Raw genomic sequence first — 17,459 nt, 5'->3', positions numbered from 1 at the left:
TGTGTGTGTGTGTGTGCGCGCGCGCAGATGTGTGTTCATGGAGATAAGAGATCAACATTGGGTGTCTTCTTCAACTGTTCTCAATATTTGTGTTTTTTAATATGTTATCTATTTGTGTATGTGTAGGAGTACTTGAATACCACAGCAAGCATGTAGGAGTCAGAGAACGACTTGCAGGAGTCAGTTCTCTCCCTGGACTGTGTAGATTCCAGAGATTAAACTCATGTCACCGAGTTTGGCATCACGTGTTCATATCTGCTCTCTCATAAGATCCACCTGCTTCCTCAGACAAGGTCTTTCAGCAAACCCAGAGCTCTGAGATTCTGCTAGACTAGCAAGCCAGCAAGAGCCCAGAGATCCTCTTGCCTCCATCCCCTCAGTGCCTGGATCATGAGCATTGCTACCACACCCAGATTTTCCACCAGGGTTCAAATTCAGGTCACTTTATTACCTCAGCCATGTTCCTGGCTTCTCAGCTTTTAAATTTACTTTCAGAAAGTTATCACTGTAGCCCTTCACATGCTATTTCTGCTCTATTCCCCTTTTATTTTCAGCTGCAAATCCAACCATGCTCTTAGACCTTTTCCCCATGTCTGTCCTGTGGTTTCTGTTTTTTTTTTTTCTGTCACCATGAATTGTCCCCCAAATCTATCTTCCATTTCCTTATGTCTGTCTTCAGCTTGGTCTAATTTGTAGCCAATCTAATCCATTAAGGTTCTGCTACCTTTATGATTTACATACGATAAAACATACCAATTTAAATTGTAAGTTTTTATATTTTCTTTAACATTTTTATGTTGAAGATTTTCAAGGACTCGGAAATGTCTCACTGACATTTAAGAGAACCTGCTGTTGTTACAGAGACCCAGATTCAGGTCACACATGGTGGCTCATGACTACCTATAACTCTAGTTCCAGAGGATCTGACACCCTCTTCTAGTCTGCAGGAGCACCAGGTAGGCACAGAGTGCACATACATACCCGCAGGCATTCACAAATACACATTAAAAAAATATTGGCGGCTAGGTATGGTGGCACATGCCGGCTAGGTATGGTGGCACATGCCGGCTAGGTATGGTGGCACATGCCTTTAGCTCCAGCACCTAGCAGAGGCAGGAGCTCTGAGTTTGAGGTCAGCCTGGTCTACAGACTGAGTTCTAGCACAGTCAGGGCTACATAGATAAACCTTGTCCAAAAAATTCCTAACAACAACAACAACAACAGCAGCAACAACAATAATAATACAAGGTGATGATGATGATAGGTAACCCATGCCTTTAATCTCAGCACTCAGGAGGCAGAGACTGGAAGATGCTTGTGAGTTTCAGGCTAGCCTGGTCTATATAGTAAGTCCCAAGTCAGTCAGGACTACATATTGAGACTCTGTCTACATTATTCTTTATACAGAACAGATTACCTAACCACGTAGTTTATCTAGTTTCTGTCTATGGACACCAATTTTATATTTCAGCCACTGCAGAAACGTCCACATGGGTTCTTGACTTTCTGATCCTTGCATGGGGTTGTGGCATAGCTTTCATTTCTCTACCTAGAAACCTTCCTTTTACCAGCTATCCTGTGGACCTAAGATTTAAAATCACCAACTTAAGGAACTATCAACACTACTTCCTTGGTGTCAGGGGAGACTTGCATGAGAAAGGGGCTTTTCATGCCAGAGGTTAAAGCCATGTATGTGCTACCAAGAGGGTCCGTTAATTCTGTTCCATTGTTGCTATATCCTACTTATTGTGTGTGCACAATTCAAATCTTAAAGATTTGCACTACTGACCTTTCCTTTCACAGATATTCAGGACTAACCTTTGGTTGTCCACTACAAGAGGGCACTTAGATTCTAGAGCATGTCCTTCGTCCCAGAATGAGAGCAGCCCCATTTTGGAATAGTCGGTCAAAGCACCTTTGACTTTCACCCCAAATCCAATCCTCGGAGCAGTCCCACAGCGCCATCTTCTGATTCAGTTCTCCACTTCCACCCCTCATGACACTCAGTAGTGCCTGATTTGTTTTTCAGAGCACGTACAGAGAGACTGAGACACTCGCCAGGAATAATGGCTGCGCCGAGACACCCAAACACTGTTAATGTTAGTTCCACATTTGTAGTGCCTGGGACTCAGCGGAACTCGCCAGGAAGAGGCGGCGCGTGACTGGGTTCCGTTTTGTCCAGGCCTGGCGAATGGTCACGTGGGGCGTTACCCGGAGGCGGAACACTGCGACCGCTGCCTAAAAGCTTGCTGTTTTGGGGGCGCCTGGATATCCCAGCCATGCGCCCCCCGCGCCCCGCCTCTGCTATGCTGATATTTTTTGCAGCGTTCTTGGCCTCGCCCCTGGCGCTGGCTGAGACACCGTACCTGGTGCGCGTGGACGCAGCCCGCCCGCTGAGGCCTCTGCTGCCCTTCTGGAGGAGCACCGGCTTCTGGTGAGGCCCACCACACACTCTTGTCAAGTCCAGGAGCGCCCCTTGCTCTGTCCTCTGGGTTCCTCTCATCACAACTTTGGGCTCTCTGCCCATAGTTTCTGGATACTCATAAGTGAAGACCCTTAAGGGCCCCACCTTCTCAGGCTAGTCAGTTTCTGGAGTGTGGCGAGGGTTTCTACCTTAGTGGGCCCCTGAGTACCAGAACCTCCCTAAGTGCCCCCGGGGATCAAGAGCTCAGTACTCAGGCTATGGGTTCATGATTAGTGCTTTCGCAGAGCCCAGGAGGCTCCCAAAGTTTCTGAGTGTGCCCCAAGTCTCTCTAGAAATTCTCAGATCCTTAAAGTAGGGCAGGCAGATGCCCTATTTAGAATATTGTCCTGTGAGGGACGCCCCCCGCCCCCGCCCCCGCCCCCGCCCCCGCCCCCGTCCCCGTCCCAAAGAAGACTATAGATCATTCTGGTTAGTGGGCTACTTTATCATACATTCTGGAGATACACAGTTCATCCTCAAGGGTCTAGGTAGTCAGGTGATAACATGTGTAAAGTCTGGTATGATGCAGGCCCCTGCTTAGGACAAACACTTCACTTCTTTGTCCTATCCCTAGCCCCCCACTGCCTCACGACCAGGCTGACCAGTACGACCTTAGTTGGGACCAGCAACTGAACCTTGCCTACATAGGTGCTGTGCCTCACAGTGGCATTGAGCAGGTCCGGATACACTGGCTGCTGGACCTCATCACAGCCAGGTGGGTGACGCTGAAATGGGTACCCTGGGAATTGCTGGTCAGAGCTTGTTTTAAGAGAGCCGAGATGGTGGAGCTGACGTTTTTGGGGCCAGCTGTGGAACACAATGCTGGGCTGTGGGTGGGGGAGAATCATGGTAGTGCACAGGGCTGGGGTGTGCTTCCAGTTAGAGCATCCTGTTGGGCAGAGGAGGAGGGGAATGTCTGCTTGGCTGTGCCAAAGGCAGGCCCTGGATGGAGCACAGGTGGTTTCCTCCTGAGGTTTTCTTAGAAGTACAGCAGAATGGGGTAAGTGTCTACTGTGCCTGGCTTTGTACCATACATACGCCACGTTGTGGTTACCAGTATAAGCTGTATTGGGACATTGTGCCCGAAAGTCAGGTTGAGGTTATGTCAGTCACATCGGTTAGACAGTGACACTGGACTGTGACTCTGGAGCAGGTGGCTGCCTTTGCAAGGGTCCAATCAAGATGAGCACCAGGCCTAAGGAGGCCTTTCGGAAATTCAGACCCTTGAGGTGTGGCCACATATCCAGCTCACATCTGGTACCCGATGGTTCAGGGAATGGGAAAGTGTCCTTTTGGCATCATGGAGGTCATATAATTTGCAGGACTCTGTTTCAGATGACAACATAAACAGACTATCAAACTGGGCACTGTGTTGGCTGAGGGAATCATGTGTGTGGGTGCAACTACTAGGGTTGAATAGGCACCAGGGGGCAGCAGTGGGCTCAGAGGTAGAGCGCCTCAATCACTGAATGTTTGGAATCCTCCAATGTGTTAAGGGTACTGCACTTTCCTTTCCTACTTGGAGTTCCCTGGCTTCTCCAGGGCAAAGGCGGTCCAAGGATTTATCTATAATGACTTTATCATTCATGTCACTCCTACAAAAGAGCTCAGGACTGGCTCGTGGACACAGGTCTTGGCTCTTGAGGAAGCGGGCCCTGCTAGAGGGCAGAGTCAGCAGCCATCAGCTCCTCACGGCGGGCACATGCTGTCTCCACAGCGCTGTGTACACTGGGGAACAGCAGCTCCTCTGCAGTTCCCTGGTCTTCCCCAAGGAAGCCCCCTTTTCTCAGTGTGTCTCTCACTGAGGGACTGCAGCAAGCCAGAAGCAGGGTGATGTCCAGGGCCCTGTAGTTTTTGCGCAGGTCCTTCAATGTGGCCATGCCAGCCACATCCAGGAACAGCAGTGGTGCACAGTCAATGACCACTGTGTGGAAACCAAATGCCAGGGGTACAACCAGCCCATCCCCACTGCTCACTGAACCCAGATCCTTGCGGTCAACAAGACTTCTGTTACTGACACCCACCTCTGTGCCCCGATCCTTCCTGGTGGCTGAGTACCCAGCATCCAGCCCTGTCAGACTGTAGAGTGACCGAAGGAAGAAATCCTTGTTGGCATAGTAGAGCGGACCTGTGAAACGGAACACTCGCACCTCGGGCGGGGGCAGGAGGCCCTCAAACTCAGCAGCATCCTCATAGAAGGTCGAGTCTCCAATTCGAGCCAGAAGGGCAGCCCGTGGACGCTGCGTGCGGCCTGCCAGGCTGAGCAGTGAGAAGAACACCCCAGCTAACAGCCCAGCCTCGATGCTGACTAGAACACAGGTCGCTGCAGTAGCCACCCAGACCAGTGCGTCCGCAGGGCTTAGCCGCCAAAGTTGTGGGAGATCCTTCACCTTGCGCAGCGCCCCCCTCAGGCTGACGACAATGATGCAAGCTAACACACACCGCTGCAGATCGTGAAACAATGGCGCCAGCACCAGCAGCACCAGCAACACCACAGCAGCACTGACCACACTGGACAACTGGGTCTGGCAGCCAGTGGCTATCTTCACCAGAGTTTTGGACAGAGCAGCACTAGTGGCAAAACAGTGGAAGAAGGCAGGCAGCACGTTGCAACAGCCCACAGCTAGCAGCTCTTGGTTGGCACTGACAGAGTAGCCATGACTACGTGCAAACATTTCTGCCAAGGAGATGGAGAAGGCTGAGCCCACGAGGGCCAGGGACATGGCATCCAGGGCCACACTCCACATTATCTTAGGGTCTGGTATCTGTGGGGCCACAAAACCAGTGGGAATGTTGCCGGCCACACTCGAGCCAAACCGTGTATGGAGCTGTCCAAAATGGGACGCAATCGTGGCCACCACAATAACTAATAGCTCTGTGGGCACTGGCACTTTCAGATAGTGTCGATAGCGATCCGAGAGTTCCTTAGCTGTCAGCAGCACTGCCAGGCACACGGCACTGGTGACCACATCACACAGATTAGCCTGTCCCACGTTCTGCAGCAAGCTCAGCCAAGTGTGGATCACCATGCCTAGGCCCTGGTGCCGAGGGATCCGCACGCCCAGCAGGTGTTTAGCCTGAGAAGTCAAGATGGTCACAGAAGCTCCCATAGCAAAGCCATCGAGCAGGGGTTGCGAGAGATAGGTAGACACGAAGCCCAGCCGGAGGATCCCCATGAGGACCTGCAGATGAAATACAGTCAGTTTGATAGCCATGAGACAGGAGTCACCATCAATACAGACTAAGGGGTGGTGGTGGTGGGGTCACAGCACAGAGCCCGGTATCCACACTTGCTTATTCTCCTGAATGGACGTCTGCTGTTTCCCCGCATACATATTGGGTCAGAAGGACGAAGGGACGAGCTGTGTTCTGATTTACGGCTGTTAAATGTGGATACTCGCTTCTCACACTCCCACATATGCAAACACTGGTTTTGTTTTAGAATCGGGGCGAGAGGCATCAGGAGGCAGCCCCTTCCCCTGTGTCTTATGTGTAGCCTCTTCCACCCAGTTCCCTCCTGGGCAGCCATGAAATAGAGGGATAGAAGGAACAGAGAAGACAGGGGCAACAGAAAAGAAAGAGTAAGGTATGGGGAGACCAGGGGAATGAATGTGTCTCTACTCCCAGGTCCTAGGGAATGTAAGTGGACATTGGGGTTACAGTCTAGCTATGCACCTGAGCCATGGCCACATTTGGCCCAGTGCCCTACTCAGACCACAGCTGGCCAGGCCAGCCCCACATATCCCTCCACTCTGCCTTCAGCCCCTCTGATACCTAAGCCTGATTCCACCTCTGCCTTGGCTGAGCCTAAAGGATACTTCCTCTACATGCTTCCAGGCTTTCCTGGTAGTAAATGCGAGCACCTTCAGATGCTCTAAGAACCTGAGCCAGCCGGCCTGCTTGCGGTGCAGCTAACTCCTTACCTGATAAAGCCCGGCCATCAGAGTGAGGGCAGTGGCGATACGAATGGCATGGCAGTCCCGCCCACAGTCCTGTAGCCCAACTGTCAGTGTGGCTGTGTTGTTGAGGGTGCTGTCATTGTTCCCGGGCCCTAGAGAATCCTGGGAGGGGTCAAAGCCAGCCAACTGGAGTTCTCGGTCCACCACCTGACCCACCATGAGACACAGCAGGCTGAAGATGCCCACATTAACGTGGCGGGAGGTACCCATGAGGAAGTAGATAAGGTTGGCGAAGAAGGAAGTGTAGAGACTGTAGATGGGCTGCAACCCAGCCAGCAGTGAGTAGGCTATGGCCTGTGGCACCAGGATAATGCCAATGACCAATCCCGACATGACATCACCTGCCAGGTATTCCTTAAGGCGGTACTGGGGCAGCCAGCGTATGACAGGAAACAGACCTTGCACCAGAGCCTGAGCGCATGGCATACTGCAGGTGCAGCTCTTCTTCAGCCTGGCCTTCAGTGTTTCCAGCAAGCCCTGGGACACAGGGGGCTGCCGTCGGACCAGTACCAGTGTCCCGCCCTTCTGCGGGGGCTCAGGAGAAGCATCCATCCTGTCACACCAGGCTCTTTGGCTAATCTGCAAGGAGGAGTGTGCATGATTAGGGGGTCTAGGCTCTCAGAGCCCAGGGGCCAGCTTTTTGTCCACCCGAACACAGACGTCAGACATCAGAGATGGTCTTTCTCACAAGAGGTTGCACTTCTGTGTGGATGAATAGAAGGCCTTGAGCTCCAAGACGCTAGTTTTATAGTGAGAGGTGCTTATGACAGCAGCATGTTTCAGGGAGCCATTTTGTCTAGCTTCTGCCCCAGCAGCTCTGTGGTCTCTATGTGAAGTCTGCTGTCTAAAGCATTCTGAAGATCACCTACCCAAGACAAGGGCTAGACTAGGCCTCCACCAGCCCACATATACCCAAGCCACAATGACAATAGAGGCAGATGCATTTTGACCTTGAACCCCAGCCACTTCCCATCCACACGGTCTGGAGAGGGGCTCTGCCAATCGCCCCACTTCTACATGAGTTCTCCCAAGCTATCACCTGTTCTCCTGTGAACACTGTGGGCCTGGAGGTTGGCAGAAGACCTTGTATATTTATTGTGCGTGCTGGGGCTCCTTGTCTATGATAGCCTTCTTCATGAGTTTAGAGTGTGCCTCACAAGGCACTAATGTGCTCTGGAACCCATGTGCCCATTACTCAAGTGCTGAGTCTCTTCTCAGAGGCTTAGGAACACTAAACAAGCACACTACTTTACAGATGTCCACCTTTGGTCTGGCTGTCCTAGCCCCTTCTGACCTTGCCTTGGTACTGAAGAATTCTCAGGCTGTGCTGACCACGTGGAGGCCTTGATCCTGTTTACAGGTTCCAAAGTACCTGTTTGTAATATTAGTCAAACATGCTCTGTTCTCTTCCAACCCAGGGCATGGTGGTGACTGTTGGAGCCAATTGTGCCTGGCCTGGGTACTGGGATAGCAGCTTCCCCAGTGCGGTGGTTGTTCAACAGGCATCCTAGCTCTTGAGGAACATTATGAGAGCAATGACACATAAGGGTCATTGAACACCCGAGGCTCACCCCAAGTGTCTAGGGGCTCAGTTGTATGGAGGAAAGACTGTAAGTATCGCCTGCCTTATTATCTGAGCAAATCCCCAGGGAAATGGTAGTCTAGGTCCCGATTTCTACCCATTAAGCCACCTTTTCTGGGTCCTGTAGTATGAGTACAAGGGACAGTCCTTACCTGGGACACCAGGCCGGCTCTGTAGGCTTTGCAATATCTGGGGGCAGCAGCTTGCTGGCGGGCTGATCCTCCAATCACCCTGGCTTCTCTTAACAGACAGAGGCACTTCTGAGGCTGACCCGTGGAGAATACTCCGCTGGGCTCACTGTTAAATTATTTACCCAAAAGATAGCTGAGTCATGGGTTTCCCCAGTCAAATGAGTGTTACCTGAGCGGCTAATCCGGTGAGCTAATCCAGCAAGTTGTACTATAATCAGAGGCTCACAAGTAATTACGGTTATGTGGGCCTCTGATCAACTCCCCTCTACAGAGGGGTGGGTGCTCCAGGTGCAGCAGCTTCTGTCTCGTTATGAGGAAGAGGAGGTGGAGAAAGGAGTGGCTTAGGCAGGATATTTGAGTGCGAGGCCCCAGAGGAGCTGAGTGAAATCGCTTTAGCTGTGAGATTCTGGGGTCCAATAAGCTGACTCCGCCTACCCAGATGCTGGTTATCTTTTCGCCTTCATAGAGACTGTTCTGGCTGGAGCAGGTTGAAGCTCAGCCTCTGTTCTGTGTTCCAGAGTGCAGTGCATGCACAAGGCTACTGTTGTATGCATGGCCTGTCAGCACCAAAATAGGTGGGCTCTTCTCTTGGAGGCAGGGATTCTAGATTGGCCACCCCCTTCCTCTCCTCCCCTCCCTGGTACTGACTCCCTGTAATCCTGGTGAGGTACTTGACCCCCACTTACCTCTGCAGGACATGAGACTTGCCTTATAAGGATAGCCTAGAGATAAATGGCCCTTTAACATTACCATAAGTAATCAGTGCTCTCAGACTTGAGGTTTGCTCCCAGATTCTATAAGGCTGGTCAGAACCCCCAGATCCACATCTTGTGGTGAGCAATGAGTTTCTTATTGTATTTGAGAGTAAGTAGTTTTGTGTGATAGTCTTGCTGTCTTCTCATTGTGGTTAGAGGGCCAGCTAGTCTGGTCTGCTGTCTCCACTAGGACCTAGTGCAGGGTTTGCCTGGAGACTGGGCAAAATGGAGCTATATGTTTTATTCCTCTTATCACCAAGGGTCTTGTGAAAGGGCTTGGGATCAACAGTTGTCTGGCAGAACCATCTGGGACCCTGAGACGTCATTCCTCCAGTCAGGGGATAATAAGAATTCAGAGTCCCTTCCAGTTCACAGGTTGGACACTTCTTTGGGACATTGACAGGCCTTGTCCAGTTCCTGGCAGCCAAGGGCCTGTCCACAGCCCCGTTTGTGGGTGAGATGGGAATGGAATGTGGGTGGGGTGGCCAGAGTGGGAAGCCTAACTGAGACTAGGATGGATCCTTTGTGCTTTAGGAATTCCTCCATCTTTGCTCTCAGGTGGTCCACCTGGGTGCTGTCCTATCTCTCCTGTTCCTAGAAGAACCTATTTTGGGCCAGGGTCTTAACTTGTTCTGTCCTACCTTTGTAGGGCTGGACCTCCTCCTTCACTCACAGCTAGCTCAGCACAGCAGTTGGGAATGGTGGCTTCTAGAAGCAGTTACCCAGTGGGTGTGGTGGGGTTAGTCATAACATCTCTTGTGTCAGATAAAAGGTTCCTCTAGTGGTCTGGGGATAACTACTGGGGGTGTCATAAAATGATAACCTACCCAGTTACCAGTGTAGGGGCCCCTGCCTCTGGTGAATGTACTGTTGCTATGTCTTTGAGAATGGCAGAGCTGAAGTTGTGGGATGATGCCCTGTAAATGCAGAGGTGCTGGGCTGTAGGAGAGCGTGGGAGTATTCACCTCCCTTTCAAAGCAGAGAAAAGAGTGTAGGGAGGGCCCCTCCGGCCCCTCCCCTCTCCACCACTCTGGGTGGGAGGAATTGGGCCTTTCCTCAGACCTCTCCTGGTCATTGTCCACAGCAAATTGAAATGCAGATGAAGTCATGTCTTCCGGGATTTGCCAAGTCCCCTCCACTACTCTTTCTCTGCCTCTACAGCTCTGTGCACTCAGGGTGGTGCTGCAATGGGTATGACCAGGCTCACTGTCCCACCCCAATGTGCTCACCGAGCTGCGGGCACCTTGGCTTGCTGCTGGACACACAAAGGGCAGGGGTATGAGGCCGATAAGTCTGTTTGGTCCTATGCAGCTCAGTGATTTTCTTCTTTTATCTCAGCCCACCATTTAAATACTGAATTATTTATTTGGGAAGAAAACATCATATTCAGTCCAACAGCGGACAGGCTTTAGGACCAGACCAGAATTCCTGTGCCTTCCTGGGGCTTCAGCAGGTTCTCCTGAGAGATACCGAATGTTTCTACAGTACACGCACTACCCCCATCCCGCTTGGCATCCCGCATAGTCTGGCGATTGTAGACCGTGTTCTCCGCCCTGGCCCTCCCAAGCATGCACGCATGCACGGGTACTGCTGCCCTCTGCGGGAACGTTCCACCTCTCCGCCAGCTCTGGCTCCCCCCCACCCCCCCAACCTCCATGCGCTCACCCAGGCACTCACCAGTCGCTGTTGCCTCACCCTCTAAGCGCACGCGCCCCGCCTCTAGCAAGAGGCCTGGGAATTGCTGAGGGCTGCCGTGAAAGGGCCCTTGTGTTTCCTTGCTGGGGCTGCGCCTAGTCTGGCTGTGCGGAGAATTGCTGGGCTATGGCTCAGGCCACTCTGCAGGGGATGGCACACTTCCCTACACCTCGCCTCAACGACCCTCTCCCCCTCCTCACTTTAGGACTCTAACACCACCAACCTCCTTTAGTGCATCAGAGAGGGACAAAGTGTCACTCCCTAGATTTCCTGGGTATGGAAAGCCCTGGGAGGTATCAGGAGGCTGACTGGGGTGGGGGTGGGGGTGGGAGTCTGAGGGATGGGGACTGGGGGTTGTCAAGCAGACACCCAGGTCCATTCTGGATCACGGTCTTGGGACATCTGTGATTTGAAAGTCAGGCCCAGACCATAGCCCTGTTGCTGAGGCCTGCTCCCTTGAAGTGTGTACTCTGCCTGGTTTGTGAAGACAGGGAGCTGATGACAGTTTCTGCCCCCAACGACTTGGGACTTTGGAACAAGGATTTAATCTTTATCCAGATTTCTTTTTTTCAAACCGGTTTTGACCATTGGGTGGGAAGGGAAAGAGCTGAGCAGGTCTGTTTGTATGTAGTTCCTAGCAGAGGCTCCAATCCAAAAGCACAGATGGCAGGCTGGACTTGGGGGCAGTAGCTGAGGTGACCATGTACAGTGAGGGGTTGAAGTGCCTAGAAGCTGCTGCTTCTCGTAGAGGTGGTTCTACCACCGGCAGTGGAGACTCTGACCCACCATCCCCCTCCAAGTGTCTGCCTGGATAACTTGTCTTTAGCAAGCTCTCAGACCCTGGCAGGACTGACCCTCTACCTGTTGGCCGGTGCCTTCAAGCTGCAGATTTAGCCCTCAGGGAGGCTATCACCCCTTTCCCAGAGACAGAGCTCCAAGCTATCAGAGTCCTGAAATCCGTGCAATTGCCCTGGACATTGCAACTCACCTCAGAGCTGGCAGTTGACAGTGTCTTGAATCTCGTCCTTCATGCCCCTTGAGGTCTCTTGCTTTCACCTCGATTAGCCCCTTCCAGGACCTTTTCAGAATGTTGTGGGTTTGCTTTTAATGCCTCCTATTTTGCTCTGAGCCAGCGTCCTGTCCTCACGTGGTTACAACCCCCATGTTACCCCATCCCCCAGCTCTGTAACTTTATTTTGCCTCCGGCCAGCTAGCTGCCTCCTTACGGCTAGATGGCCATCAGTCCGCTCCCGTCTAAGGGTCGTGCTTGCTTCCCAGATATTCTGATCACTGGCTCATGCCACCACTTGGCAGATCTTTGGTGTTACCTCGTTGGAGTGGTTTCCTCTCTCCCAGCACCTTCTCCTCTCACCCTGACATTTCCCCTTCGCCAAACTTGTGATGTTTTAATAAAGGTCCAGGCAGGAAAAAAAAAAAAAGATGACTCCGTTTTCCCCTCTCAGAAACATGGGAAATGGCCCAGTATGGAACTGAGGAAGCCCTCCATCTTCTTTTCTTGTCCACCCATGTTGTTTCTCAGTATGGAGAGAAGGAAGGGGATTATTGGGTCAAATCTGGAGTTTTGCTCTATGAGAGCATTGAGAATGAGGAGAGTGCCTACCAAGTTCTGCCTGGCCTCTGCCTTTATCTGTCCCCATGTCAGATGTCTTTAAGATGGCTCGTCACCCATCTATGTCTTTCCACCTCAGTGTGGTAACCGACCTGAGTCCTACTTGAATCTCTTGAAGGTTTCACACACACACACATTCACATTCCATGATGAATGACAGAAGCTTCCACAGTCTTCCCAAGTTTTCAGGGTCTTTAAGGTTTAGTGTAGGGTTCTATGTACACACACACATACATACTCAAATGTGACAGACTTTCACAGTGCCAGCCTTTTCCAAAGGGAAAGCCCATCTGGAAGCCTGGATCTCCCTGAGAACTTGGGGCCCCCACATGCTTGAGTGTGGCCCTAGTACTAGAGTGTGGAGAAATACTGCTGCTTTCTGGTACTGACCTTCCCTCCCCCAGCAGGAAGTCATCAGGCCAGGGATTGATCTACAACTTCACCCACTTGGATGCATTCCTGGACCTCCTCATGGAAAACCAGCTTCTCCCGGGTGAGCTATAGCCCTGCTTTCTCCCACCACCTGCCATTCCATGTCCTGGCAGGTGGTGGTGTCTCAGCACTGACTGAGGTGTTGGGCATGATGGGCAGTAAGACAACTACCTCTGTGTGTTTCAGGATTTGAGCTAATGGGCAGTCCTTCTGGGTACTTCACGGACTTTGAGGACAAGCAGCAGGTGTTTGAATGGAAAGACCTGGTTTCTCTCTTGGCCAGGAGATACATTGGTGCATAGAAAGGGGAAACCCTGGGGGCTGTAGTGGGTTGTCCTGGGGAGGTTCTCCTCTTTGATCACCCAGACCACCTCATGGCCTTCTTTGCCACAGACATCACTATACCCTAGCCAGAGATGCCTGATGGTTGAGAGATTCACTGATGGGGTGGGGTACTTGCCCAGAGCCAGATAGTCCCATTCAAGTGGAACCCCACTCATGGGCCCCAATCCCTAGGAGATACCAGTAAGTTCCATCCCCAAACTTGAGGGTAGAGCCCAGTGCATAACAGCAGACATTCTGCAGGTAGGTATGGGCTGACAAATGTTTCCAAGTGGAACTTTGAAACTTGGAACGAACCAGACCACCATGACTTTGACAACGTGTCCATGACCACACAAGGTAGGCAGCATTTTCCCAGGCCCTGTTGGGTGGGCTGTCTGAGAGGGAAGCAGAACAATCCCAGACCCTCAAGACCCTCCTGCCCTAGGCTTCCTGAATTACTATGACGCTTGCTCTGAGGGGCTGTGCATTGCCAGCCCTACTTTGAGGCTGGGTGGTCCTGGGGATTCCTTCCACCCCCTGCCAAGGTCACCAATGTGCTGGAGCCTCCTGGGACACTGTGCCAACGGAACCAACTTCTTCACTGGCGAGGTGGGCGTCCGCCTAGATTACATCTCCCTGCACAAGAAGGTGTGTGGTGCCCTCACCCCTCCCCATCTCTTTGGAGCTGAGCCTGTACTGAGTGAGGTATGTGCTGGCTGCAGGGTGCAGGCAGCTCCATCGCCATCCTGGAGCAGGAGGTGGCAGTCGTGGAGCAGATCCAGCAGCTCTTCCCCAAGTTCAAGGACACCCCTATTTATAATGACGAGGCAGACCCTCTGGTAGGCTGGTCCCTGCCGCAACCTTGGAGAGCCGATGTGACTTATGCCGCCCTAGTGGTGAAGGTGGGTCCTTGCCATCAAGCCTCCTCCAACCTCAGGAAACCTTCCTTGGCGGGGGCAGGGACAGTACCGGTGGCCAGTGGTACAGGTCCCAACTTCCCTCACGTTCACAGGTCATCGCACAGCACCAGAACCTGCTGTTTGCCAACAGCAGCTCCTCCATGCGCTACGTACTCCTCAGCAATGACAATGCCTTCCTGAGCTACCACCCGTACCCTTTCTCCCAGCGTACACTTACTGCTCGCTTCCAGGTCAACAATACTCACCCACCCCACGTGCAGTTGCTGCGGAAGCCAGTACTCACAGTCATGGGGCTGATGGCCCTGTTGGGTGAGTAATGACCCTGCTTCTGCGTGTGCCAAGTCAGAGTGAAAACACCATGCCAGCCTGGCAGGTCCTGGATTGAGGGACCATGAACTTGCTGGGCAGGGGCAAGCTTACTTCCTCCAGCTGCTGGGTGAGTTTCTTAGGTTCTTTTTTCCAAATCTCTGCCTTTCCATCCTCCCATTCTGTGGGCTAAACAGTATGACAGACAACCCCCCCCACCCCCAGTATATAGTGGGAGCCAGGCATTAGGGTAGGAAGCGAGGTGCTAGGTATGAGGAAGCCAACAGCCCCAGTCCTCTGCCTGACTTGTAGATGGAGAGCAACTCTGGGCAGAGGTCTTGAAGGCTGGGGCTGTGTTGGACAGCAACCATACAGTGGGTGTCCTGGCCAGCACCCATCACCCTGAAGGTCCCTCAGAGGCCTGGAGAACCACTGTCCTGATCTACACTAGTGATGACACCCACATACACCCTAACGACAGTATCCCTGTTATTCTTCATCTGCGTGGAGTACCTCCTGGCTTGGGTGAGTGGGGTTCTGAAAGAAGGTGAAAATCCAGCTGTAGTGGGCCCAGGGAGGCAAACCATGGTGTCTGACTCCACAGAGCTTGTCTACGTAGTACTCTACTTAGACAATCAACTCAGCAGCCCCTACAGTGCATGGCAGCACATGGGCCAGCCAGTCTTCCCCTCTGCAGAGCAGTTCCGACAAATGCGCATGGTGGAGGTTTGTGAGCAAGCAGTGAGGGAACGAAGGAGGGAGGGGGGGTTCTTAGGTACTGAGGTTTGCCAACCACTAACCACATGTCTTTCCTTGTCCCCAGGACCCAGTGGCTGAGGCACCGCGCCCATTTCCTGCTAGGGGCCGCCTGACCCTGTACCGTAAACTTCCAGTGCCATCTCTCATGCTGGTTCATGTATGCGCACGCCCCTTGGAGCCACCAGGGCAGGCAAGTGGCAGCCTCCCACCCTACCTGTGAGGCTGGCTAACTCAGTCCTTCACAGCTACTCCCTCCTCACAGGTCAGCCGGCTCCGTGCACTGCCCCTGACACGTGGGCAGCTGGTTCTGGTCTGGTCGGATGAGCATGTGGGCTCCAAGTGAGTGAGTGGGGTGGTTATCCTTTCCTATGTCTTCACCTTTGTAATCATTCATCTCCCTCTGCTGCCGTATGTTCTATACACACCACGTACACCTGCATGGACCCACTTATGTCTGAGTTGGAGATCACCTACAGTGATGATCTCCAGTCCCCTCACCGCACCCTGTCACAATTTTGAGAGTACCCAGGGACCCTAGATGTGCTAGCAAGGGACCTGAAGAGTATAGGGTTGTGGATCTACCCTAACCCATCCAGGCCTTCAGAGTTTACTTAGCCCTGGCTTCAGTACCAACTTATCCCTCCTCAGGTGCCTGTGGACATATGAGATCCAGTTTTCCCAGAAGGGTGAAGTATATGCCCCAATCAACAGGAGGCCGTCTACTTTTAACCTATTTGTGTTCAGCCCCGGTACGTCTAACCCTGGCTTTGGCAGTTGTACTGCTGGACCTCAGTACAGTATGATGTGGGTTGGGTCCGGGGTTTTGAGAACTTCAGAAACCATGTGCTTTTGTTTGTGTCTGCAGACACAGCTGTGGTCTCTGGCTTCTACCGAGTGCGAGCAGTGGACTACTGGGCCCGGCCGGGCCCCTTCTCCGACCCTGTGACTTACCTGGATACCCCTGCCTCCTGAAAACCACTGACTCCCAGAGACTGGTGAAAGGAGTCAGCCAGGATGAGCTAGACTGCCATCAACTAAGCAGCTGACTAGTAGCTTCTTTTGTTGTCCCCCTATTTCCTTTAAGGTGTCTTTCTCTACCTCAGACTTGGGGTCAGCCTTTGTGGATGAGCACTTTACTGGCCCACTTGGAGTGACCTTTGCCCACCTTCCTCCTGGGGAGATGGCTCAGTGGGTAAAGTGCTTGCTGTGCAGGCACGAGGACTTGTGTTCAGAGATCTAGCACTCATGTAAAGTAGGGCATGGCAATATATGCCTAGTGCCCTAGTGTTGGTGGAAGGGACAGGGACAGGCCAGAGCTCACTGGCCATCTAGTCTACCCGAAACTGCAAGTTCCGGGTTCAGTAAGAAACCCTGTTTTAGAAAAATCAAGTAGAGAGCTTGGTGTACACGTGCGCACACACACGCACACAAACACACACATGCACACACATACATCACACCATGCACGCAGTCTGAATTCTGTAATTAAAAAATAAATGCAAACACGTCTTTCTGAAATACAATTGCATAGAGTAAACATTTCCAACAGGTCAAATAAATGACAGGGGAGGATTTAAATGAAACAAGACCAAAACACGGCAAGACAAACATTAAATCCTGCAGATCCATTCTCAGCACTGGGGCACATGTTATTGTGATATGAGCTCTAACGTGCTGGACAGTCTGTGTCTGTGGTGTGTCATTTTCAGCCCCTCTGACCTTTCTCCTAGGCTGGTGTCTTAGGCGTTCTATTGATGTGATAAAACACGATGAGCTTAAGCAGCTGGAGTAGAAAAGCATTTATTGTACTCTTATTTCTACATTATAGTCTATCATCGAAGGAAGTCAGGCAGGAGCTTGGAGGCAGGAAGTCATGTAGAGGCCATGGCTGCTCACTCTCAAGGGCTCGCTCAGACTATGTTCTTACACACTCCAGGATCACCAACCAAAGGGCAGGCCCCACCCACAATGGTCTGGACCCTCCCACATCAACCTAATTAAGAAAACAGGCTCACCCATAGGTCAGTCCTGTTGGGGCATTTTTCTCAACTGAGGTTCCTTCTTCCCAAATGACTGTAGCTTGTCACAAATTGAAATAAAACCATCCCAACCATGCCACACATTACCTGGCCTCCCAAGTCTTCCTTTGAAATCTGGGTGGAAGCCGACATAACCCTGTAACTGTAACTCTATGTTCTCCCTTCTAAGCCAGCATCCTGTGAATCACTGTCTACTATGAGCTTGAGGGGTAGTTGAGGACTCCTGGGCCATCCACGGCTACAGTAAACACGGAGTGCCTTGGTGCTTAGTCCCGTGCATTTGGGCAGAATATCATGGTGATGATAGCTAGTAGAGGGGGAGGCTGTTCACCTCCAAGGGAACAGGAAGCACAGTGAGGATAGAATTAAATTAAACACTTCTTCACTGACCTGCTTTGTTTAA

The 17,459-nt window shown here is 52.0% G+C and overlaps 2 protein-coding genes across 11 annotated transcripts; one reads left to right on the top strand and one right to left on the bottom strand.

The window, feature by feature from the left end:
* Positions 1-2,199: 2,199 nt before the first annotated feature.
* Positions 2,200-17,142, top strand: Idua (alpha-L-iduronidase). Of its 9 annotated transcripts, none has more exon segments than NM_001172084.1 (14): positions 2,200-2,434; positions 3,039-3,179; positions 12,684-12,769; positions 12,895-13,002; positions 13,294-13,389; positions 13,478-13,680; positions 13,755-13,934; positions 14,045-14,261; positions 14,571-14,783; positions 14,863-14,984; positions 15,082-15,207; positions 15,280-15,356; positions 15,666-15,766; positions 15,883-16,559. In NM_001172084.1, coding segments are annotated over 14 exon segments (1,932 nt in total). In that variant the 5' UTR covers positions 2,200-2,279; the 3' UTR covers positions 15,990-16,559.
* Slc26a1 (solute carrier family 26 member 1) lies at positions 2,889-11,720 on the bottom strand. 2 transcript variants are annotated; one of them, XM_087584264.1, is made up of 4 exons: positions 11,635-11,720; positions 8,158-8,302; positions 6,388-7,002; positions 2,889-5,646 (listed from the first exon to the last, which is right to left on the bottom strand). In XM_087584264.1, exons 3-4 carry the CDS (start codon positions 6,973-6,975, stop codon positions 4,123-4,125), a joined length of 2,112 nt encoding a protein of 703 aa, XP_087440390.1. In that variant the 5' UTR covers positions 6,976-7,002; positions 8,158-8,302; positions 11,635-11,720; the 3' UTR covers positions 2,889-4,122.
* Positions 17,143-17,459: the final 317 nt, after the last annotated feature.

The sequence above is a fragment of the Rattus norvegicus genome, chromosome 14 (assembly GCF_021556685.1).
Source record: "Rattus norvegicus strain SHRSP/BbbUtx chromosome 14, alternate assembly SHRSP_T2T, whole genome shotgun sequence".
Taxonomy (NCBI): domain Eukaryota; kingdom Metazoa; phylum Chordata; class Mammalia; order Rodentia; family Muridae; genus Rattus; species Rattus norvegicus.
Note: the sequence above shows the minus strand (reverse complement) of the source record. Positions and strands in the feature narration are given on the sequence as shown.

Coding starts and splice junctions, on each gene's coding strand:
- Idua (XM_087583729.1), top strand. CDS start 2,280: ATGCGCCCCCCGCGCCCCGCCTCTGCTATGCTGATATTTTTTGCAGCG. Junction 13,003..13,293: donor CTTGGCCAGGAGATACATTG/GTGCATAGAAAG, acceptor GACATTCTGCAG/GTAGGTATGGGCTGACAAAT. Junction 14,985..15,081: donor GACAAATGCGCATGGTGGAG/GTTTGTGAGCAA, acceptor CCTTGTCCCCAG/GACCCAGTGGCTGAGGCACC.
- Slc26a1 (XM_087584264.1), bottom strand. CDS start 6,975: ATGGATGCTTCTCCTGAGCCCCCGCAGAAGGGCGGGACACTGGTACTG. Junction 5,647..6,387: donor TGATGGCCGGGCTTTATCAG/GTAAGGAGTTAG, acceptor TTTCATCTGCAG/GTCCTCATGGGGATCCTCCG.